The sequence below is a fragment of the Gavia stellata genome, chromosome 20 (genome assembly GCF_030936135.1).
Source record: "Gavia stellata isolate bGavSte3 chromosome 20, bGavSte3.hap2, whole genome shotgun sequence".
Classification (NCBI taxonomy): Eukaryota; Metazoa; Chordata; class Aves; order Gaviiformes; family Gaviidae; genus Gavia; species Gavia stellata.
Genome location: NC_082613.1, coordinates 17004979 through 17029819, shown reverse-complemented (window position 1 = coordinate 17029819; position 24841 = coordinate 17004979). Strand labels below are relative to the sequence as shown.

The 24841-nt window shown below is 43.9% G+C and overlaps 1 protein-coding gene across 3 annotated transcripts in view; it reads right to left on the bottom strand.

Moving 5' to 3' along the window:
* Positions 1-8524: 8524 nt before the first annotated feature.
* Positions 8525-24841, bottom strand: part of NCOA6 (nuclear receptor coactivator 6) — a 34900-nt gene continuing 18583 nt past the window's right edge. The window contains exons 9-14 of one of the 3 annotated variants that reach the window (XM_059827380.1): positions 22834-22955; positions 18923-21910; positions 17224-17292; positions 15221-15257; positions 12370-12518; positions 8525-9104 (exon numbers count right to left, since the gene is read on the bottom strand). In XM_059827380.1, coding sequence (XP_059683363.1) covers positions 9058-9104; positions 12370-12518; positions 15221-15257; positions 17224-17292; positions 18923-21910; positions 22834-22955 — 3412 coding nt within the window. In that variant the 3' untranslated portion in view covers positions 8525-9057. Of the gene's footprint in view, positions 9105-12369; positions 12519-12796; positions 12849-15220; positions 15258-17223; positions 17293-18922; positions 21911-22833; positions 22956-24841 lie in introns of those variants that run through there. The other 2 variants (XM_059827382.1, XM_059827381.1) reach the window with 2 other exon arrangements.

The following is a 24841-nucleotide window of genomic DNA, read 5'->3' as shown; positions in this document are numbered from 1 at the left end:
CCCTTGGTTGGGTTGTGCTCCCGGGGGCCTCAGCGCAGTCGTGGCGACTGACCACCGGCTCCCAGTACCCATTTCAAACGGCTGATGTTGTTACTCCGTCCTGGTTTTCGGAAGCGAATGCAAACTGTTTTCTTTTCCTTTCTTCTTTCTGTGCCAGTCTGAGACATCTTTCATCACGCTGTGCCCAGCCAGCAGAGGACATGAAGCAGAACTATTATCACACTTTATATCAAGAGTATGTTTATAAAGGATTAATAAATTATTAATAATGTTTTAATGAAGAGGTTAATCCAGAGTCCTAGCATCCCGCAGGTCAACGGAGCACGCTTAGCACAGCATATACGGACTCCTGCGATCCCCCCCTCTGTTGTTTGCACACTTGCTCGTGTATTAACATCTAATAATCACCTATTCACCCCCTGCAAAGTGACTGTGGATCCACCAGTGCGACCAACCCTTCTTACGCTGTGGCAAAGGTGTGTTCAAACCGCGCTTTGCAGAAGCACTGCAATGCTCCTCTCCTGCCCAACGGTGAGCACAAGACCTGACCTGGTACCAAATCTCCTGCCCAGTGTTGCCAGAGCAAGAAAACCCCTTTACACTGAGGTTATGAGTCTCCTCAAATCTTAAAACAAATGAAAGGTGCTTAAAAACTGAGAACTTTTCCTGTGTGTGCACATGTGTGCATGTGTAGATATTTCACAACATGGTGTGGGTGTTTGGTAGGTTGTTTTGGGGTGCGGGTTTTAGTTTTTTAGGGGTTCGTTGGGTTGGGTTTTTTTGCACCCAGTATTTTCAAATTTGTGACTAGCTGTGTGATGCTCCCGATGGGAAGGTGAAGCAAACGCGGCGCTGGCTGGCAGGGAGGCCCTTGGGCTGGTGTCCTGCTTGAACAGCTAGGACGAGTCTTGCTTTCTTTTCTTTACTAGCGTAGGGGGAAACTACAGCATGGACTCAGGGACAAACAAATATGCTGGGGTCTTTGAAAATATGGTTTTTCCAGGCTTCTCTCTTCGGATGTGGGGTTTGTTTCTGCCTGTGAGGCCTTTGGTTGCGCGGTCCTGAAGGATGCTGCAGGGATGTGGCTGAAGCCTTTGGTAGCACGTGTCGGTGAGAGGCTGCACAAGCTGCTGCGCGTTGGAAGAGCTGTAGGGTTTGATGCTCCGGCATAGCACCTGCATGGAAAAGGAGCTGTGGCCACTTGGGGCAAAACCATCCCTGAGCAGCAGCCCCTCTTCATTTGCCCATATCCCAAAAATTCAACTTACAACTGCTAGAATGCGGCTGGTCCCTCCTTGGGCTTGTTTGTGAGCAACTAGGTATGGATTTTAAGCAATGAGCCCCTGAGGATTGGGGAAGTGAAGCGGAGCTGTGCTTTCTGCGTCAGCTGCAGCTGGCTTAGCTCCCACCGCGTCCCTGGGATCAGAAGGCAGCCGGGATGGGGGGAGCTGTCGGAGCAATCACGTGGAGAAATGCTGATGCAGGTGACAGGCAGATTTGTGGGAGGAAATTTTTGTATTTCTTGCAATGAAAGCATTAAAAAAAAGGGACAAATTCCCCGGTGGAGGGACCTGGGCAAATCACTGTTCAGTAAATGCCAGCTTTGCCGGGCAGCGCGGCAGTGCCGCAGCCATGGCTGCTGGGGCTGGGATGGACGAGCTGGCTCTGCCCCTGGCAGCAGCTTTGCAGCCCCGCGCTGGTATCGCAGTGAGAAGCGGGCATGGACGGGCAGGCTTGGGGGCATCGAGATGCTGCGGGCAGGCTGGGGCAGCGCTGGCAGCATTGCCTGGAGCTTGTGGAGGCAGCAGACCCCTATGGTGGACCACTCAAAGTCCCCGTGGTGTAGGGGATCTTCTCTGAGCAAGGCACGAGAGATTTGCAGCTCAGTTGCCTCCTTCGGTATGGGGCAGGGCAGCCTGGCTCCATACCAGTGCAATGGATGAACCCCCGAAGCACGTGGAGAGCCTCCCCAAGCCATCAGGACAAGACCGGGAGAGGCAACCCTCCTGGAGAAGTGCCACTTCTCGAGATGAAAAGCAGATCGCACCAGGACACGTCTAAACCCGCACAGCCCTGTGCAACCCACCTCCCAGGGCAGCTGCCCGTGCGGCTCTTCTTGCCGCACTGTGCAAAGGCGGGCTAGCGGCTATGGCATGGCCATGGCACACGCAGGACACCTCACCGGCAGCCACGTCAGCCGCAACAAAGTCCTTTCACCAGATTTTGGGTCTCGCCTGCACTGCAAGGCTGGGGGGAGCTGCCAGGGGAGGTGGGGCGAAAGTCCTTGTCACCCGATGCTCTGAAACTTGCACTCGGAAATGCGCTTTCCAAAAACGCTGCTGTAAACCTCGATCTGGAAGGAAAACGATTCTTTCCATGGGAGTCAGCGTTGCTTTTTCATCACGGATAACATAAATGCATGGCTCATCCCAAAGATCACTGCTGTGGGAATCTTCACTCTTCCTTTAGGCATGTTTCTAATCAATAGATAATTTTACATTTACGTCTTACTGATACCTTTTGCTCTTCCATCCAGCCCTGGTGGGGAGAAAAAAACCCACTAGATGTTTTGTCATACCAGTCCAAACAAAAAAAAAGATGAAAAAATACTCCAGTGAGCTTCTAGACTTGAATCACACAGCTCTGCAATTGCTCCTGTGGAGGATAAATATCAGTTCCAGTGCCCTGCATAAAGTGGAAATTAAATTTCAGGTGAATTTATTGAAAAACAAGCCAGTCCCCAAAGATTAAACCATATAATAATTAGAAAACAGCCAGTAAAAAGCAATAGGACACCTCAAGTCAAGAAAAATTGTTCTCAGCATCTGCCTGTTGCTGCCTGCCGGAAGGCAGTGCCGAGCCCGGCTCCTCTGTGCTGGGGATGGGGCAATGGCAGTCGCTGAGTCTTCCCTGAGTGCCCGGGTTTAAAACAAGAGGCCACCCATGTCGAGCTGGTGACTCTCTAGCCACCGAGGATTGTCAACAGCCACCATTGGCACAGGTAGCACGGATGTGCCTCCAGTTTGCTGCATCTCCTTTGCTCTCTGCACTCAAAAATAGCTGCTGGTGGCGGGAGGGACGCGCCAGCACCCCAGCATCCCCCCCAGTCCTCAGAGCTTCCCTCCAATTCCTTCTCCACCACGGGGCTGTGTTTGGTGACCTCCTCAGCCCAACTGCTCGCAGGGACCTGAGCCTGAGGACAGACACTCACCATGCTCCGCTTGCAGCCCCTCCAGCCCAGGGGACTCCCACCATCAGACCAGCCGGGCACATTAAAGGGCCTTAAATGGGGTTGATCGCCTCGGGGCTTGTCTTCTTCAAGGTGGAGATTTCCATCTCTGCCCATTTCTCTCAGATCTGCTCAATGCAATGTCAAAGTCATGAATAATTTCCTTGGCGTCTTCAAGGGCTTGGTCCTTGTCCCATTAACATGACCAGAGCGGCTGCCACAGGTCACGTGAAGGTGGTTGCAGAAACTGGATGAAATGGTGGGAGAGGCTCTGCGTGGTTGGCAAGTCCCTCTTTCGGCGAGAGGTGTCCTCAAACCTGTCGGAGATGCTGCCTTCTCCTCCGCTCAACTCCAGGATGCTGGTGGTGGGACCACTCATCCGCTGCGGGCGCTGGACAACCTGACACAGCTTGGGCAGGAGGTCTCCCCACGGCGTCCTGGTTCATGCCATTTATCGATGCATCATCAAACAGCCTTTCTTTTTGCTTCTTGAAAGACATCTGTGTCATTAACTAAACCCACAACTGTTTCCTTAAAAGGATGAGGATGACAAAGATGAGCAGCTCCATTTAGTAACAAAGATGGCTACTACGTGTAGTCCTTTTTTAAATGCTTTTTTACAGAGAGGTGACACACAGGTGCCCCCCCTTACACTCACTCTGAGCTAATACCTCCTGGGCTGGTCGCGGGGGGGGTTGCTTTTCCAGCCCCATACCCAGAGCAAGTGCAAAGCTCTGTCAGAGGGATGCTACCGCTTACCCCGGAGCATGAAAACACTGCCGCAAAGCTTTGGCTCTGTTACAGCTAACCACAAAAATCCCTCTACCTTCCACTCTGATTGTATTTTATCACCTGTGGGGGGGGGAAAGATTTTATTCCTTGCAAATGGAGGGGAAAGCAGCACAATTGTAAGTGGAGCTTAAAAATGGGTTGCACAGGGGAGCCCAGAGTTTCTCCACTCTTTCATGTTCGCCTCATGTATCCACGTCAGGGAAGTCAGGAGCAGCTATGCCCAAGTCTCACTGAAACCTTATCCTCAGCTTTGTATCGACACAATTATGCTTTGGGAAATCTAGGGATGAGGGAACAGCACAAGGCATACCAGTAAAATAGTAATATTTTCTCTTGTATCATAAATATATCCATACAGAGCCACTGAGCACTGCAGTATTTTATTTGTGTGTATCAAACCTAGGTATTCTGCTTGTAAAACTCATCCACGCGCATTATCCATCTCCATGCTGGACTGACTGTACATGTGCCTTTCACCCTTTTTCATGGTTTGTCATCATTTTTTAACACAACTGCAGAACTTGAATAAATCAGTGAACTATAGTTAAAAGTCCTATGCAACAGATGACTGGGGAGTCAGTTTTCGATATTTCTGTGTTTCTATGTCGTTTTAAAAGTAGACGCTGGGATTTTCAGAGGCGTCTAACAGAATTAATGCCCTAAAAAGCATTTAGCTTCTTTTTTTTTTTTAGCTAAAAAGCATTTTGCATTATGGATGCTAAATCTCTTAGACAGCTTTGAAAAGCTCAGCCTAAGCCCCAGTTCCTCACCGGTTTCTGCGTGGAGAGCGAGCAGTAGCAGCAGAACGAGCACCAGTGCTTCGCCGGGACAGACAGCATGTTCAATATCCGGGGTTTCCTTTCAAGAGGAAGGAGAAGAAAGTGCTATTTGGTTGGAAAAGGTTGCCTTAAGCCTTCCCTAAAATGCGTCGGAGAATGTTAGCGTCCCCGGCCGCCAGCCCTGCGCCCACCACCACCCCAGGGCAGAGCAGCCACGTGGCTGACCTGGTTGGGGTGTTGCAGAGGACCCACGCCATCAAGCAGGTGCCCACGCAGCAGTTCTCGATCAGCCGTGCTCTGCTGAATGCCTTACAACAGTGGGACAACTTCCACACCGGGATTTTGAGAAGAGGAAAAAAAAAAAGCCCCACATTTTTCTACATCACCTATGCTGTAGGACTGAAACCTCGTCTGAAACTCGAAACTAACAAAATACGTCCTTTTTGTGTGTTACATGTTATATCGGTGTAAGCAAGGTTAGTAAAGAAAGGGTGTCTACTTCTCGTAGGACATTGTTTAAACATTTGCCGTCTGTCAACAGACTAAAGAACATGACTGCCTGGAATACGTTATGTAGTGTGCCTGTGTGTGTGTAACCTGGTTTTGGTTGTTAGGTTGTAATGCTGTCTTTTGACTGAAAAAAAATCTAATATAAAGAAAAAAAACACAAGAAATAAAAAAAATATATATTTAAACTCTATTTTATGCGTATTCCTCTAAAGCCTGCAAGTAAACCTGTTTGCAAAAGGCTTTGGTTTATTAAAGTAAGCTTTTAAAAGCCAGTACCATAACTATCAGAGACAAGTCAATAGAAAAAAAGTCTCCTTTGAAGACAAGGATGCACAGGGGAGGGGATGGTACGGCTGGGTTGTTCGAGGGGATTTTTTTCCCCTCCCCGTTACCAAACCCTAAAGCTCAGTAGACGATTGCAAGGGCTGAAGCAGATGCTGATTGCCCGGAGAAAGATGAGTCCCACATCAGCGGATGTCTACAGCATCAGCTGTTTCTCCAAGCACACACACAACAGCCTGAGACGTTCTTACACCCACCTTGTAACGGAGAGGCAGAGAGACGCCTCTGTGGTGGTTAAGGGCTTGGAGCATCCGACAGATGAGGAGCGGCTGAGAGCTGGGACTGCTCAGCCTGGAGGAGAAGGCTCAGGGGGATCCCATCCATGTGTGCAGACACCTGATGAGGGGAGCACAGGAGACGGAGCCAGACTCTTCTCAGCCCAGGGGCAGGATGAGAGGCACAAATTGAAGTAAAAAAAGAAGAGAAATTCCACCTAAACATAAGAAAATGCTTTCTTACTGCAAGGGTGGTTGACCACAGGAGCAGGTTGCCCAGTGAGGTTGAGGTGTCTCCATCCTTGGAGATACCCAAAATAAGAGCGGCCACGGCCATGAGCAACCTGCTTTGGGCAGGGGTGGGACGGAGCTTTCCGAGCCCAGCAGCCCAGTGGCTGCGCCAGCTCCTCCAGCAGAGCAAAGCCAAGGGGTGCTCCGGGTCTTACACCCACGATCCACCAGCTGCTGGGAGAAGCACTTCAGGGAATTGTTAGGTTAGATATCAGCAATGAAAAAAATAGGTAAGAGCGAGCTTTGATAAACCTTCTCATGGGAAAACTGAATTCGGCAGCAGGAGACAAAGCACAGGGTCATTCGGGCTGGGCTGGGCTGGACCTCAGGAGATCTTCAGTCCAACCTCCTGCTCACAGCAGGGTAAATACTGAATTCAGACCACGTTGTACAACTGATTCTTGGAAGTCTCCAAAGAGACAGATCCCGCCACCTCTCTGAGCCCTGGTCCAGTGCCCAGCTGTCCCGAGGGAGAATTTTTTGTTCTACCCAGCCAGAACCTCCTCTTTTTCCATTATTCTAGTGGTGTCCCCTCCTCCCATCTTCTCCAGCACCTGAACGGGTGATGAAGCCATCACCCTCAATCTCTCCTCTTTGGCCAGGTGTTCCCAGCCCCTGCCCATCTTGGTAGCCCTCTATTGTGTCCCCTCTAGGTTATCAACATCCTTCTTGGGTGTGTGTGTTGGGGGAGGTGGTGGTGGTGGAAACCAGGTGATAATATTCCAGATGTGGTCTAACAAGTGCCATGAAAAAGGGAACGATCGCTTCCCTTACCCGCTGGCTACACTGCCGCTCCACTGCCAAGCGCATCAGTGGGCACCAGTACAAGGGTCCTTGGCTCCTTCCGAGGCTCCTTCCCAGGTGTAGGATCTTGCATTTGTCCTTTCCCAAGGTCCACGTCCCTGTAAACGGTGACCCTGTCCTCACGCGCGTCTGCTTCCCCCAGTGCGGTGTTTTCCGCAAACCTGAGCGCATCCCCTCTCTTCCCCTAGTTTACTGGAACACAGACTTTGCCTGTGAAGACGATCTTCCAGTTTTGTGGACTTTGCCCAGCTCCTCTTCTCCAAAACTTCCCAACGACCAGCAATAGCAGCGGCGAGGCCAAGCACAGAGCATGGTGACCGCCAGGTTACCTGCACACTCGCCCCTTGCATTTCAGGCAGACTCAGTGGGTAGGACATCAAAGAACAACACCTTAAGGGGCCTCTCCCAGCCCATCAAAGACTTCTGACAGGCGCGGGGCAATCCTGCCTTGTCCTTAGCACAAACTGACATGGAATATAACCAGTTGTGAACTGGTCAACTAAAGATGAGGGTTAAGAAGCACAACGTGGAGGATGGAAGTAGTAAAAATGGGCCATTTCAGAAACTGCTCCCTATTGACTGTACTCACATGCATGAGTGCGTAGAGAAATATATACATGCATATATTAATGTGCATGTATAGATCTATAATCCTACATGCATATATAAATGTGTATGCACTGATCCGTAATCCTAAAGGGGTAGATACTTTTTGTGTAAACCAACTTCGTACTACTCCCTGTAAAGTACGAGAAGTGTGAGCACCTGGGGGAGAGCAGGGGTTTCAGAGAACGGGGCTCTTAGGCTGCGGGAAGAGGCAGCATTCCCATACCAACACCTGACCTTCCCCACGCAAAAGACACGGAGCAGCCAAACTCCGACACTGAGGACCGGAGACATTAGCCTCGCTCAGTGTCTATTACCTTGTGCACAAATAGGTAATTTCTGTCATTATAAAAGGTGACAGCTTATATTTAACAACAATTTATATTTAATCAGCCTTTTGATAGACATATTTTTGTCTTTTCTTAGATACTTTTACCTTTTAAAATTCTGTATTTGTGCACAAAGCAACAAGCAACCTGAAAAGACCAGCTTCTCAGTTTCTCACCGTGAGAGCTTCCCGAACAAAGAGGCTGACCTACTTTCCGTGGCAGTACGTACAAACCAGTCACCGCTGATGGCAGTACAGTTACCCAGATCAATATACTACTACTGCCTTTCAGAAAGTCTTCAAACCATTTAATAAGGCATTTTTCTCTGCCCTGTTTTCCTGCTGAGCAGCTTTATCTGTGGGGAGCGCCGTCTTCTGGGTCTCCTCACCGCGTATTCATTGCACACGTCCCAAGGGCAGGAGGGGGCCTTTGCGTTTTTTTCTTGCTTTGCAAGAACAGCTGCATCAGTTAATTCGTTTGTGGTTAAACAAATTCCTTTCTAAAGCTCCATATAAGGAGCTTGCAGGCCTAGAGCTCTAAATAATCCCTTCAATCTTCCTGTTTGGAATGATGCTGTTGTTGCTGCTAATAATAATACAACCCAAATTACAGGACAATAACATTTATTTAGAGCATGAGGGATTCCACATTATACAAACCCTTAAATTTATTTTTTTGTTTCACTGGTCCATTTCTACAACAAATACATCAGATCTACTATATAATAAAATTATTTACATTTCCAAACAAGATCGGGTTTGTTTATAAACCCTCTTACTGCTATTCACATACAGTACTTAAAACAACAGCACAATACATTATTTTAATACCTAAAAATGACAACCCTGTATTCTAATTTGCTTATGAAAAGTGGAAACAAATAAATTTACAGTTGTTTTCCCCTCCCCTTCCATTTCATACAAACACATTAACCTAATGTGCTAACCCTGGACTTCACTTTGTAAGTCCATGGGGTTTTAGAAGAACCCAGTTTTTATATCTATTTATCTGTTTTTTAGAAAAAAATCATTTATTGGGAACAGTATAATATTAAAATGACTTACTGTACAGAATTTTATTTAAAAAAGAAAAATCACAGCTCAAAATTGCTATTGGTAAATTCACACTCATTTACAAGTTTCATGTTTCCATGCAGTAATTTACTTGGATTTTCTTCTTTTTGACTGCATTGCACTGGCACTCGTTTCTGAAATTAAGAGAAGAAAAAAAGCATGGATACGAAGTCGGTAAGCCATTCACCAGAGGTGCACAGACTGCCCTTTTATTTTTCCAAATTCACACCAGAGTGGAAACCTCTGAAGAGCAGGATTTCCACAGAGCCGGGACTGACTCCGCTCAAGACGTAACACAACCGGACCCTTTCCCCTGCCGACAGCTGTCGGCAGCGACACACCACCAAGTTCCCCCTAGCTTCTGTTAGGACACGATTTCCCAGTGCTGCAAGTTTAACATTTATGAAGTCCTAATGTAACGGCCATAAAAATGAGAGTTGTGTATTTTTAACTGTTCTTTAACTTTAGTTCCCCACATGCCACCACTTGCTCAGCCGTACCACAGAAGGAAGTCTCCGTGAAACAGCAGTACAGTGTTGGGCACAAACTACGTCAATCAGACCCAAGCATCATGGAGATGGTGTTATAAAAAACACTTAGGAAGATATTTTGGAGCCCGCCGCGCAAGTTAAGAATCTTGTCGTTTGAGTCCTTGGAAAGTCAGGTCATTAGAAAACAAGTCTCTTCAGTGAACATTATGATTCACAGAAAAACAGCTTATGCAGAAAGATACAAAATGTTACGTAGCACTGCAGCGGAACAAGCAGAAGCACTTGCAGAAGCTACAGTGAAAGCAGATGACATTTTCAGTGCACTTACCAAGGCACTAAGTTTCCATTTCAAAACAAAAAAGAAAAATAAAATAGTAAGGACCAACGGTATTTGCATTTTTAGAGTTTTTTTAAAATGTGATTTTAAGTGTTGGCAGTGTATCTTTGGCTCTTTACAGTATTTTCCAAAAGCTATTAGAGCTGTGTGTATTTTAAGAGTCAAAAGGGAAAAAATTTCCAAGCCATCCAAAACTAGAAAAGCAACGGTACAACTCCATGGCTGTTAGATGTTGTGTTAAATAAAAAGATCAACGTTTCAAACTCAGAGCTACAGTAAATGCTGAAACAGCCCTTGCTGGAAAGGTACTCCAAAAAGTGAAAATACCAATACAGTACCAGTTTTCAGAAGTGAAACATCTTAACAGGCACAACTTCCAGTCACCAGAGCTCCCTCCAAGCAGCAATGCTACTTTTAAGGAGCTTGGTCAGCAGCAGCATTAGCTGTAGCCATCCCTGCTGCTGCTGCTGAAGTCTCCGTGTTTGGGAGAACGAACGGGTCAGGGGTCAGCAGCGTCCAGTACCCATCCCAGTCCCTTGTGAGCATCACCAGGATCTTATGAGCATCACCAGCATCTCCCTCGCCTGCTTCTACCCAAAACCTGCACACCGAAGCGTGCCATGTACATATGGACGAGGGCTGACTTTCAGTGTGTCCTCTTCTCTTACGGTTATCCTTCTGCCTTCTGCTTCCTGACGCTTAGCAAGGGAACTCCTACACGAACTGGTCAAAGTCTGCTTCTCTCTCCCTGCTATATTTAAGTTTTTCCTAATTGCCATTTTTATAATGACCTTAATCAGCCTCCATCTTAAAAGGTAACTTCTCCCAGCCCTGCATTCTCTTTAAGGTGGACTAGCGAGTTTCTCAGGACACAGATAATGTAACCGTGGATGTCTAGGAGGAGGCCAGGAGCATATAAAACAAATGTGCTTTCTTAAGCTCTGATTCACTAATAAAAATGTAGAACAGAGCAGGCACAAGTGGCAAACCTCGTTACCCTTCCTCAGCTACCTCGCTAATCCTCCAGCCTGTCCTCTTCCGCAAGAGAGCCTCGTTTTGCTCATTTTCTCTACAGCTTCGAAGTAGGCAGTTGCTTGCATGGAGAGAAGGTAATCAAAGCCCACGGTACTACAGGGTAAAGCCGGACCTATGTTTTCAAGCAAAACCCTTAGATACCGCAGCAGTTTCAGATGCATGTTTTAAAAACAATGATTTTACTTACAGAGGTTAACGAGTAATACAGTCAGTACAAAACCCCTAACTGAATTCTGGTATTATTTAAATTTGATCTACTTCCATGTTCCCACATTTTCAGAATTTGACGTGCCACTGGTTGTCATCTTTAGGTTTATTCATTACAGTATGTGGGGCAGGTCATACGTTTCAGATCCCCTCAAACTCAGGAACGTATCACCAAATGATTTTACATTGGCTTCACATTTTTCAAACTTTTCTTCACAATCATGAAAGGTAATTTATTTTTACAATACAGACTTAGATTCTTCTGCACAATCCTGCCACAAGAGGTAAATTTAATTAAATTCAGCAGCCACAAAAGTGCAGAACGTATAGGTCCCTCCGTGTAATCTTTGAGAGTCATTGCACAATTACGTATAGCTGGAAGTCTTCTCTGAAACTCTTAAAATGCAAATATTCTTACCATCAAACTTTAGTATCTTCAGTATGGAAAATGGTTGCTGAATTCAACTTGACTTCCTTTTATAATAATTTTATATTAATACCTCTTTGTTCTGTATGTTAGCTTTAAAATATTGGTTGAATGTTGCCTCTTGACGGTCTCTCTCTACCCTCTCGCACAACTTTCATCCATCAGAATTTTTCTGACCCTTAAACATAAGGAGCTGACACAGTTAGCTTCGGAAATGCAGAATGGCACTGCGGACCGTGCATTCCGGTAACGACCGTGCGAATCACACAAATGCTGCATACTTTGTTAAAGATTGTAACCTGTGTAGAAATAAGGCACGTCAGCAACTGCTAATGCCATAGGTTATATCTGTAACTTCAGGATTTCACATGTTCTTGGCAAGAACAGCTGAGGCTCTGTGCGCTAGCACACAGCACTCCTCGAGGCTCCAGGCTGCCATCCAGGCAGCGTTCTGAGCATGCCTGAACCACGGCATTTGGCTTCGCAAGAGCTGACCGTGCACTTGGGAAGACTTAAGCATTTGTCTTGTGTCTTTCAGGCTTCAGGAAAAAAAAAAAAGTCACTTTTTTACTTGAATACAGTCCTTTTAATGGCAACATGTTTCTGCCAAGAGAATTCAACTTCAACTAGGCAAGCTTGCTGAACACTAAGTTGATGAGTACTGCAGAAAACGAGTTCCACAAATTTAACAATGGGAGATTCATACAAGATTTACTGCCAGTACAGAAGTCGGTAAATGCTTTAACACCAACCTGTGTCTAAATCATTGAAACTAGAGTTAAAAGCACACAACGTTTACAAGCTGTAAACCATCGTTATGAGCCAGTTATGGAAAGGGTTATTATTTGGGGAAGTACGTTACTTCCTGCCCTCTCCAGAGAAATGATGGCTGTGCATTTTACCTTTTGCAGTGCTGGATGCAGATGCTGGTCTGGAGGACCTCTTGCGCTGTCCATTCTCTACAGTTTCCTGTGAAGCGGCAGAATCCTCTGTTCTTGAATTTCTTCTATTTGGAGTTTTAGACTTTTCACAATTCTCTTTTGTCTCATTACTAATAAAGTGGGACAAAATATTTCTGATGAAGTGTAAGAAGAATTATGTTTTTCTATGCAACTCAGACAAGCTGGAGGATGGACCGACACAGGTACCAGTTCCGGACATATTAGCACTGAAGATATGAAATGCTAGAGATACCAGAAGTTTTATCAGATGAAGAATGACCTGAGTAAGCCAGAGTATAGTCCATTTCTATTAAAAATTATCAGAGGATACAGAATTGAGAAGTCCTCAAAGAGAATATTTTCAACATTAGAAGACCAAGAAATTAGATGCATTATAAATTGTCTGCTCTGTTTTCCACAGGTGCCACCATTACTGAAGTCTAGGAAAAGCAAACAAGTTACATTAGAGACTGCTACGATATGGGAATACAGAGTTGAAATTGCAGATGAACACAAGGAGGAATTATGAACTCTTCAGTGAGTACGCCAGCTTTTGTTTTTACTAAAGACTCACTCCATTGATCCAAGTGATTTCTTCACATTTTAAAAAGCTCAAAGTTTATTTAAAACTTTCTTCAAGCTTTAAAGCTTGAAGTTAAAATCTTTTTTTTTTTTATAACAGAAAGTTTTTTCTGCTATAAAAAAATCATTTCAGTTAGCGTGGAAATCCATGTCTCTTGTCACTGAGACAATGAATAGAGTGCTACATTTTGTAATTAAACTCCTCTTTTATTTTATCACTCTTAACCCTGTAAACTCATCCTGAGGTTTGGGTGTTTTCTCCTTAATTCGTTAATGCCAGACAATTTCCGATGACTAAGTGGTTTCTGAATATTAAGCTACACTTCTCTCCTGTGAATTCAAAGGTAAGTAATTAATCAAATAAATTATTCTGCTGATAATGGAAAAGGAGAAAGAAAACTCATTTCATGCCCTTTGGGTGATACTTGCAAGATTTCAAGAAGGGCTGCCTGAACCAGAGAACTGACTGAAAACACACAGAGCAGACCCGTGCGTTACAGAGGTTCTGCTACACTGTCACTGTTTCAGAGGAAGTCCTGCTTTGAGAGGAAAAACTACTACAAATACTTGTAGTTTTAAGTAACAGATATCTGAAATAAAACACAGTTTGTCAATGAAAGGAGAGATAAACATTCTCAAGCAAGGAAACACACAGTAGAGGAGAATATGGAAGCACGTGGATTGTCTCAGACACAAAATAAATATTGAAATCTATTTCCCCGTAAGTCAGTGTTATGGACAATCTATAAGCTGAATCCCCCAAACAGGTCACAAACTGATTTTCTGCTAAGTAACCTGGGCGGCTGAAAAAACAGCCACCTACTTCAGAGGATACCTGGAGGTAAGCAAACAGGCATCATCAGCTGAGGTTCCGTTATTACAGATAATTTTTACAGATTCTAGTGACTAATCCACAGCTTGGATTGTCTCACAGGAACTAACACATCGCTTCTCTCCTTTTATAGGAGGAAATCAAGTTGGCCCAAGTAAAAATATTTCTAGTGCTTTGTAGGTTGCAAGGTTCCTCTAAGGTTTGTACTCCATGGTGTTTAACTCCAGGAGCTCAAAGCTGACTGCTGTGAGTATCAGCCATCACGAGATTCACAGTTTGCCTGAAAACTTTCCTTTTTTTCCAGTCTTGTTCAGAAAAGCATGAGTCCAGAAAAATCCAAACACAAATGCACTTGCGGTAATTTGATGTGCTGAATGAGTTTGGAGAACGGTCACGCAAGGGCACTTCATTTGGAGAATCCGCTCATCTGCCAAGTGTTGCACCTTCAGCTTTTTACAAAAATTCTACCCTAAATAAAAGTTGTTGTGAAATTTCAGTTCGTCTTTGATACAACTAGAAAGATCCCAATCCATGTGAAGGTAAATATAGTTCAATATTCAATTCAGAGTAATTTCTGATCTGAGAAGGTGTACTGCGTTACCTCCCTTGCAAAAGAAGACACTACCTTATTTCCTGAGGAACCAAATGAGTGAATTGCACCTCTTGCCCTGGCTTAGGGGACCACTCCACTGACGAGGGCAGCATCAAAAACCCGGCCAGTTGTGCCAGCACAGTTACCCAAAAGCCTTACGAAGGTCTGTCATTACAGCTGCCTAGACTGAGTTTAAGAGCCTGGTGGGTTTAGAATCTAACAGAAATAGAACTTGGAAACTGTATTTTCTTCTGACAGAACACAATCTTTCGAAATTTGATCTTTTAATTACTGAATGTCTTAATCAGGACAAGATGAAGTTTCTACCCGGCTTTCCTAGCAAGTTTCCACAAAGTGTCAACAAGCAAACAAAGAGGAAATCTGGACAAAACAGTCACGAAGGCAGAAGAAGAACAAACTTTAGAAAGACTTACTTTTCAAAAAACAAAAATTCACATGACAGCTAAGCTGCAGGCTTTGGGCTTTTTGGTTTTGATTTGTTTTTGGAAAATATCGAACAGTGGAACCGTCAAGACCCTTCCAGGATGTGAAACACTCAGGTCTGAAGGGATAAGAGGAAACACCGCCCAAAGCACGAAGATGGACTTGGGAAAGAGTTACCTTACATTCTGCATTTCAGCAATGTTTTGAAACATTCAACTAGCCCAATTTCTTAGCAGGACAGAAAGGGTATGGACAAGAAAAGGAGAAGCAGTAGCAAAAGTTGTGCAATTGAAGCAAAGAGAAAGGGACTTCCTCCCATGAAAGCTACATCTATTCTGAATCTACACAAACTATCTCCTTACCTTTGACCAGCAACTACTGGAGCATTTGTTTCAAGTTCTACAAGAGAAAAAGATAATTTTAAAGTCTGCTGTAGAAGTACGTACCTGCTGACAAGGCATGACTATCTCACATTTTTCTCATTATGTATTAGGTCTGAAGAATAAGTTTCTCTCATCTATCGTTTCCCTCAAAGCAAAGCAAGCTAACATATCAAACAAAGTACCGCGTCAGCCAAGTGCTCTTTCTGATGATGGCCTGTACCAGCTAAGAGAGAGAAAAGTTAAAAGGAACCCTGCAGAAGAAAACTGTAGCGAAACTTCCTGACAAGGGCTATAGTCCTCTCCCTTTCTTAACTTCCATTTTAGACAGTTTATTACTTCTAAAACTTCTAGGTTTTATTAGTTTTAAACCTTAAAAATACTAATGTGGATCTATTATGCATGTAAAATTTTGCCTTAACTCAACCAGCTCTCACAGCAATATCTTCTAACTCAAAGGAAGACAATTTTCTGAAGCCCAATTATACTTCTACTGAATTGGAAAAAAAAATCTCTCAGGAGATGATGTAAAGAGACGTCTGACCTGCCTTCTTTCTCTCTCTCTCTCTCATAGTGATTTTATACATACAGATCAGGTTTCCTTTTGAGGCTTCACTACAATAAACAGCTCTCCTTTTCATCGTATAAGATTCCTAATCTTTTTACTGTCCATCTTTTAATTCTCCCCATATCCAACAAATCCTTTGTTGAGAGGGAGTATCTACACTTAAACACAGCACCTCTTGTGAGAAACTGTCACTGGTTTAGGGATTACCATTATAATGTAACGTATTAACTCGCTGCTCGTCCGGCACATTGCCTATAGCGCACTCCATCTCACCTTAACCCTCCTACAATCTTTGGGACAGTGGTGCACAAAACTGTGGCTTTGCCTTTAAGATCAATTTAGTACCCAAAGTTTGCTAGAGTGTGCACAAGGAATAAAGGTGTAAAAAAAAAAGTAAGAAAACAGATAATATCTGTCCGCTTATGGTAAATACCCCTTACAATTTGTATTGTTGGAACATCAGGCTCTTCAGTGTACGTGTCTATTGCACCATCTGGGAAAAACAGGTGTCTTGGTAACAAAAGAAAAACAGACTAAGCAACAGAAGGAAAGGGTTACTTTTCTTCCTACCCCAAATTTGAACAGGGAGAATATCCAATAGTAAACATCGATAACATCAGCACTTCCCCCCCAGCGGGAACTCCCTAATACAGCCACATCAGCACTGGGGCAACGAGTCGGATGTAAACGGACAGGGTGCATGAACGTCTTTGTTTAAGTGGAAGTTCAATGAAAGCAATTTAGTACAGTTTCTACTTTCTGAAAGTTCTACTTCTAATCATATTAGAGATGGCAAATTGATGGAGAGTGGCACTTCCCGTGTGCAAGTCCACGTCTATACATTTTACCTACTCATCTTGGAAATTACTTTTTTAAAACACCACAGAATTGATGGTGAAACACCATGATAATAGGTGGCAACAACAAAAAGTCATCTGCCAGGGCGCCATCCTTGAAACACTGCCAAGCGTTCATTAAAAGCTGAACAGGAAAAAAAAGGATTACAACTCTAAAACTTAGGTTCCCAGCATGGATTTTGAAAATATTTTCAGAAGTGTCCCATATAAAAGAAACACTCCTATTTGCTCTTAACAAAAGTTCAAAACTCAAACACAACGTATCATTACAAATCCAGTCCCTCCAGCTTACGACTGAATATCTAAAAACTGCCTTGGTGATTTTTTCATTTGTTTTACTTGATCCCATACTGAATCTCCAACAAGGCTTTGGAGATTTCTAAAGCACAATGTATCTAACAAAGAAAAGCAATCCCAAAACCACAAATAATTAAAAAACCCGACCCCCAAACTACCAAGCATATTAGTGACCGTTAAATATGCATTAAAATAAATGCATTTACACTTACAAACATAGAGTTTAGTTCACCTATATTCTGCTTTTCCAAAGTAAGATTTACCTGTTCTTTGAACAGTACTTTCTGATGTTGCAACTGAACTTTTTTTCTGTGTTAAATGTTGAGAGGATGCTAGAATAAAAGTGGAGGGAAAAAGCATTATTTTCAAAGGGAGTCACAAGAATTTTCTGTTGTGCGATCAGGCTGCTTTTACAAAATGCTGTTATCTTCCAGTGTACTGCAGCTTTTCATTTACAGATGCAATTTTTTTAAACTACCCTCTACTTTCCCCCCACCACACACACCTCTCCGGTTTTAAAAAAGCTTTGGCAAAACTATGCCAAGCAAGTTTTCTCGAACTAGAATAAGTGATGAAATTAAGGATCATAAACCACATTTTTAAAGGTAACAGTTTTTCACCAGACTGAGAAATTAAAGTCCTAGAAATTAAAGAGTTTAGACCCTCTCAGTTTAATGCTCATTTCAACAGAAGTTCTGGGGGAAAATAGTATCTTTATTAATGAATCAATGCCCTCACTCTTTCAATTAAATTGCAAGAGTGCAAAATACGCTCCAGAGGCTCCCTTGAAGTCCTTTGGCAATAAGATGATGTGACTTAACATTTCTTAGGTTGCCAAGTTAAAAAATAAGATGGCAAACCAATGCTTGTTGGGCTAACACTTTCTAGTCTTCTCTTACATGTGATAATGAACTTACGAAGAACATGAAGACAAAAAGTTAAACATTCCTGTTTAAATAAAGAATATCCACTTCCATTTTTCTCCTAACAAACCAAATTCCTTCTGTGAAGCTCAAAGTAAACATTTCCATTTTCTAGTGGCATACAGCTACAACATACATCTAATAGCCACCGGGAAAATCACTTTCAAGCTGAAGTTCTCAGTTCCACTGACTTGTGTGAATTTTGTCTTTCATGATTTTATCTTCTTTGTCTAAATTCATCATGTAAAGCTCAACAGATATTCAGACAGCTTACTTCAAGACTGATGGTTTATTTCCACACCATTTTCAATAGATTAAAAATGGCATCAGGAAATAGCAGCTATGTCATAAATCAAGCCTGTCAGATGCTCAAATTAAAATAGTAAAGGAGAAAACAGTTCAGATGTGAAGGTATTTTATGTTTTTGAATTGCATGCAATTCACTTATAATCACTTTTTCAGGTATTTCTCTGAAATGAGCATTTTAATTTTTCCCTAGACATGAAGGTCTTTGGTGTTTGTTTTTTTTCTTCTGGAGGTTATTCAGCTATTTCCCTAGAGGGTTAAGGTTATTCAAAGAGGCAACTAGTATTATTAGGATTAACTCAAAATATAATTAAGTCAATAAATTGAAATAAGTTAAAAAAACAAAAAGTCTCTGGCAAGACTGAGGAATTAAAGAAGCAGCAGAACACCAATATATCTACCAGTATAAAAGGCACCGTATTACTTTTGTCGTTACTGAGACATCCACTTTTTCTCCCCACTTCTAACGGTTATGTGAAGTCACTCCTCTGCTATTGCATTCTATGTTCATGACAAATACCCCATTTAAGCAGTAAATGGAAACAGAAATAAAACATCTGAAACGTGAATCTTGGTGAAATACAAGCCTGTGTATTACTCAGATATTAGAAAGAAAAAAAGCAGTTATCAGCCTTGGCTATAGTGTCTACATTTTATTATGTTAATGGCAAAAAGCACCTAGGATGTTTGCAATCTCATTTCTTCCACTTATGCAGGGTAGTACTGGACTTACCTGCACTTTGTAGCAGCTCTTGATGTGCTCCTGCTTTTTCCTCCGCCACACCAACCCCAGTCTGCTCAGCTGGTAAACCACCGTGGTTACCACCATTAGTGCTTGGTGCTGCAGGTGCGAGGTCTGGGACTGCGGGAGTGGTTACAACCGACAGTACGCTCGTAGGAGGAGTGCTTGTCGATACGCTTGGAGACACGGAGGCAGGAGCAGCAGCCGCAGTGCTGACACTCAAATTGCCAGGCCCAGAAGTGCTCTGTTTTATAAGACCGGGTGCTGGAGGCGTCACAGTTTTATTATCTAGTTCTGCTGGTGATTGCTCTGTTCCCAAACTATTTGGGACCGACGTTTCTAGTCCCTGACCTTCTGCTTCTCCATCCAAAGCATATTGCTCTTCCCCTTTCTCAAGGGAGCCAGTGACTTTCTTGCATGCTTTAGTCAACAAGAGTTGGCCAATCTTGTCTACTTTTCCCTTTCCCTTACTCGATGAAACAGGACTGCGTCTGTTCCCAGATCCTGGACTACTCGTAAGAAGAGGTGAAACAACAGGTCCAGACTGAGTTGCTGTAACAGAGCACTGGTCACTCGACCCACTGCTTTGAGAAGAAGTCTCCTCTGGGCTGAAGTCTTTGACTTGCTGAGCAGGAAGATGTGAAGGAACATTGGAAGAAGTTGTAGCGGGAGAAGACAGCTGAATAGGAGGCGCCAAGGGATTAAGAACCAGCGGCCTGCTGGTGGGAATACTAGAAACAGGACTGCTGGATGACGTGCTGGGAGGAGTGGGCCCGGAAGAGAACTTTATATTCTGCGGTATATGCAAAGGACCAACGACCGCAACCGACTGAGGCATTAGACTAGAGTTAGAAGTCATCGGGGCTGCTGGAATCGTACTTGATTGAGAGCCCTTCATAACCTGAATTATTGACGAGGAGTTTATAAAAACGGGTGTAATGAACTGTGGCCGAGCGTTCGACTGAACTGCTGACTGTCCCTCAGAAACCATAACTTTGCTCCCTACGTTGGGCATTGTGACAACAGTCGACACTAATGCAGGTTGCAAGTGAGATGGCAACGGTGCTGATGTATTAGCAGAAGATGTAATAGGGTTTGAAGTTACAAAAACCGTTATCTGGTTGGGGGGTAAAGAACCTGAAATAGAAGAAGAGCTGACAGGCCTTTGCATTACTGGAGGAACACTCTGTGCAACATTTGAGTTTATTTCTCCCAGTTCCTGGTGCCCTGGATTTGAGCAGGGCTCATTATTTTGAGGCAAGCTAAGTGAATTAGAGGGCTCTTTGCTCAAGGATGAATCTTGCAGTGGAGGAATGACAGCTATCTTCTTTATCTCCTCACCAGTGGTGACAATCGGTGCCATTTCAAGACCAGTCAGCCCAGGGGGCTTAATGGTTACGTTAGGAGCTCCAGAATTATCAAGAAGTTGACTTAAAGAAGTTGGTGCCTCCCTCATAGCTGGAGATACCATGGTTTTACTTTCCTCCAAGACTGGAAGCTTAGTGGTGTCTAAGGCTTGCCCATCTTTTTTTGACTGTTCTTCTGGAACCAACATTTTCATTTCTGGAGTAGGGATACCTTTTAGTTCAATACTGGGCTGGTCTTTGTTACCTTGGACACCTTGTGCACTTTGAGACTCATTATCTTGAGGCACACTAAGGCTCTCTTTATTGTCTTCAGGAACGCCAGTCATAGCAGGTACAGAAATTGCAGGATTCTGATTACTTAGCATGTTATTATTTTGAAAACTTGTAGTCACAGGTGTTGGCAAAGAAGAGGGACCAGCCATCATATTTCTTTGTAATTCCATGTTCTGCAAGAGAGATGGATTCTGCTGAGTTGTCAATGATAATTTAGCTGCTTTTGAGTTCTGTCTGCCAGGGCTTGGTGTAGTTTTCCTACTGGATCCAGGACTGGACCTTCGACTATTGCTTGGACTTGCTCTCTTTGTTCCTCCAGTGTTGGTTTGTTTTCCTGAATTAATGACGACACCTTCCAATTTGTGTGACTGTGGAGCAGCAAAACTAGACTGATTGTTAATTGTGAGATTTGATGGGGCTTGTCCAATGGCCTTCAAAGTAGTGGGATTAAGACCCTGCTGATCAAATCCTCTATTGAGATTAGGCCTGGGAGGCAAAGGAATATTAATCTGGGGAGGGAATAGACCAGCTATAGAAGCATTGAGTCTCTCTGGAGACAAGCTGATTTCTGATGGTTCCGTACTAGGTGGACGGTTATTAGGAGTCTGAGGGTAGTATGGCCTTGGGCTTGCTCTGTTTGGGGTTTTAGGCCTTGAAGTTTGTGATGGGGTGGCAACATTTGGAAAATGGTGTGTAAGAGCGCTAGGCAGAGAAGTAGACTGCTGCTGGGGACTTGCACCTTGGGCAGCTGAAAGTGGGGATGGTCCAGGTTTGGGTCCCGTCATCATTAATTGATTCTGTGAAACTACTAAATGAGATGTCAAATTATTCTGAGCTCCTGATGCTGGGGGCCCTTCAGCTCCACCTCCTTCTGGATGGGAGGATACTGATGAAACCTCTCCGAGGGGTGAACTGGAAGGATTCTGTACATTATCTTGATAAACCATTTTTCTTGCATTATTTCCCAAAGGAGGATTGCCTGGCAAGGAAATTCTTTGTTTATCAGGAGATGGAGGCACTGACCCAGGACCTTGGAGGTTAACCATTACTGGCATGTTACCACTCTGCTGCACTGGCATTCGTTGAGCGTCTGGATTCAGAGGCCCTCTAGGTGGGTGAACTCCTTGTGGTACAGGAAGCCTGACTGATTTGGGATCCTGCTGCATCATAAGCATCATCATCATCTGCTGCTGCTGCTGCGGTGTTTGTGGTGGTGCCTGGGCTTGCTGTGGTGGTGGCTGTGGCTGCTGCTGCTGCGGCTGTGGCTGCTGCGTATGTGACATGAGTTGAGGTGGCATCTGCTGAAGTGGTCTTTGTTCCACTGGCTGAGATGGATAACCTAACACAACAAGATGATACATTCATTAAAACCAAACAAAGATCAGAGAAAGCAGAATTTCTGTAATGAACAGGATCAGATTGAAAGTATAGCCAGGAGCCTGTTTATCTTATGCGAGAGCCACGTTAATGAAACAGGCTTTACAAATAGGGACAAAGATTTTACTCAATTCTTAAAAATATCCTTACTTAATGCATGAATGACTTGCATGACATTTAATTGGACATCTCTTAGTGTATGGTATCAGCTACTACATATTACTCCAGATTCATGCCACCTGAAAAGTCTCTGCAACTGTCCATGGGCTTGCTTTCACTTACAGATGCAGAGTTGGACTTTCACGAATGAACGCTCCTTAAAACAAACTTAAAGAGTTTGACAGGCCCTGTGGGACATGGAGTACCATACCTGCTACAGAGCTGACATTTGCTAGTGTACAAAGTAGAATCTGCCATGTATTACTTGGCCAAAGACGGTGCTAAGAACCACCTGTGTGGCCTAGAATATAAATTCCTTCGCCGACTTTGGATTTAATCCCCCCTACGTGCAAAGGATAATTCCAACTGCAACCTCTATTTCTCAATTCTGAAAAATCAGCCATTGGTTAATGCTAAGTTTTTAAGGCATGAATCTGTGCTACAGCTAGAAATACGGATTTTTTTTATCAATTATGTTATTACTGAATAAGTCTACGGTATTTAATATGATACCTGCAGGATGATACATGAGAATGTGGCCACCTCTTCATTTTGAGCTAATTCAAAGAAAACACTTAAACAATGGTACCCATTAGTTACTAGGAGGGAAGAAAGCTTTGGACTTGAATGTGTGATAACACAAATAAAATAGAACTGTCACAAAGATCAGTTAAAAGCTCTCCTATAGTTATTACATTCAGATAATCCATAGAAAAATCCTACTACCTGGTGGCCTACTTGCAAAATCTGAAAGTTTAGGGCCTGAATTATCTAAACTCATTCCTTGTTCTCCAGACATCGACGACTGATCACTCTCCTCCAGGCCAGCTGGACGTGGTTCTGAAGAACTGAAAGAAAAATAATTGCAATTAAGATCCAGCTCTCACATCAGTGTTTGGTTTCTGCTTCCATAACTAAGTACACAAGTAATTAATTCCTAGCACTTTTCACAGACCTGCGAGTAACTCACTAAAACACATCACTACCTCTGGTACAAAATATGACAAACTCCAACACAGAGCCCAGGTCTGCTGGCAGTCACTCCTGTGCCGAAAAGGAAACAAGTTGCCTTATGTTCTATTGATCTTAAACATTTCTTCCCTTTGTTTCTACCTTGAATCTGAGTTTTATAACTAAGAGAATGCCAATAGATATTCCAAAAGATATATGTATATTTAAACCAAACAGGCTTCCCTCTAATACTGCTGTGACATCTGTATAGATGAGTAAGTATCATGGGTAGCTGCATAGAAATTTATTTTAATGGTAGCACCATTTCTTCCAGTATTGTACCCAGAAGCGACCAGCTCAGGGTATCAGAGACCTCTGTTAACATCACAGCAAAAATACCCTGACCTATCAGACACTGTAAATCACCTGCCAGAGCACAGACTGTTGTGGGATACTGAGGCTCTGTAAGCGATCATAGAATCGTAGAATGGTTTGGGTTAGAAGGGACCCTAAAGATCATCCAGTTTCCACCCCCCTGCCATGGCCAGGGACACCTTCCACTAGACCAGGTTGCTCAAAGCCCCGTCCAACCTGACCTTGAACACTTCCAGGGTTGGGGCATCCACAACTTCTCTGGGCAACCTGTTCCAGTGCCCCACCACCCTCATGGTGAAGCGTTTCTTCCTAATATCTAATCTAAATCTACCCTCTTTCAGCTTAAAACTGTTACCCCTCATCCTATCCCTACACTCCCTGATAAAGAGGCCATCCCCACCTTTCCTGTAGGCCCCCTTTAAGTACTGAAAAGCTGCTATAAGGTCTCCCCGGAGCCTTCTCTTCTCCAGGCTGAACAACCCCAACTCTCTCAACCTCTCTTCACAGTAGAGGTGTTCCAGCTGTCTGACCATTTCCGTGGCCTCCTCTAGACCTGCTCTAACAGGTCCACGTCTTTTTTGTGCTGAAGACCCCAGAGCTGGACGCAGGACTCCAGGTGGGGTCTCACCAAAGGGGAGTAGAAGGACAGAATCACCTCCCTCGACCTGCTGGCCCACACTGCCAGTGTTGCTGCCCAGGATACAGTTGGCTTTCCGGGCCGTGAGCGCACACTGCCGGCTCATACTCAGTTTTTTCATCCACCAGTACCCCCAAGTCCTTCTCCAGGGGTACTTGATGCTCCGGGAGACTCTTTAAGACAATTTAAAATTGTTCAGATGCAATGCCCAATACTTCCACTGAATCAAGACAGCTTTTGCAGACTTAGAAAAAACCAAGTTTCTATAGCTATCAATATATACGGTCAGAGGATGCAAGATAAAGAGGGATGAAGAGTAACAGACCTTAACTGCTTATCAGCTTCATAAATATATGAGGGCTGTAGGGAGATCTATGTAATAAAAGCTCTGAATTAAAATTAAAGACATCAGAATAAGCCCACTGCCAACAAAGAGAGGCAGAATCATGCAGAAATGCCCAGGACAAAAGAAATTTTCAGTAAAATAAGAATTTGAAATAGATAAAGGCAGAGAGATCTATCTTGATTTAATTTTACTTGAGAGTAACAGTTTCTGGCATCTGCACAGCTGACATGGAGAGACCCAGGCCTGTCCTAATGTCCTATTAACCACCTAAGCAATGTTCAAAAAGCAGTACGTGACTTGAAAGTCCCTGAACTTTCACGGGTCAAAACTGGGGAGAACATAAACCAAGAGAGAAGGTAAGAAATGGGGCAACCACAGAACCATTCTAAGCACTGCTGCTGAGCGGGCAAGTATTGCCAGGGAAA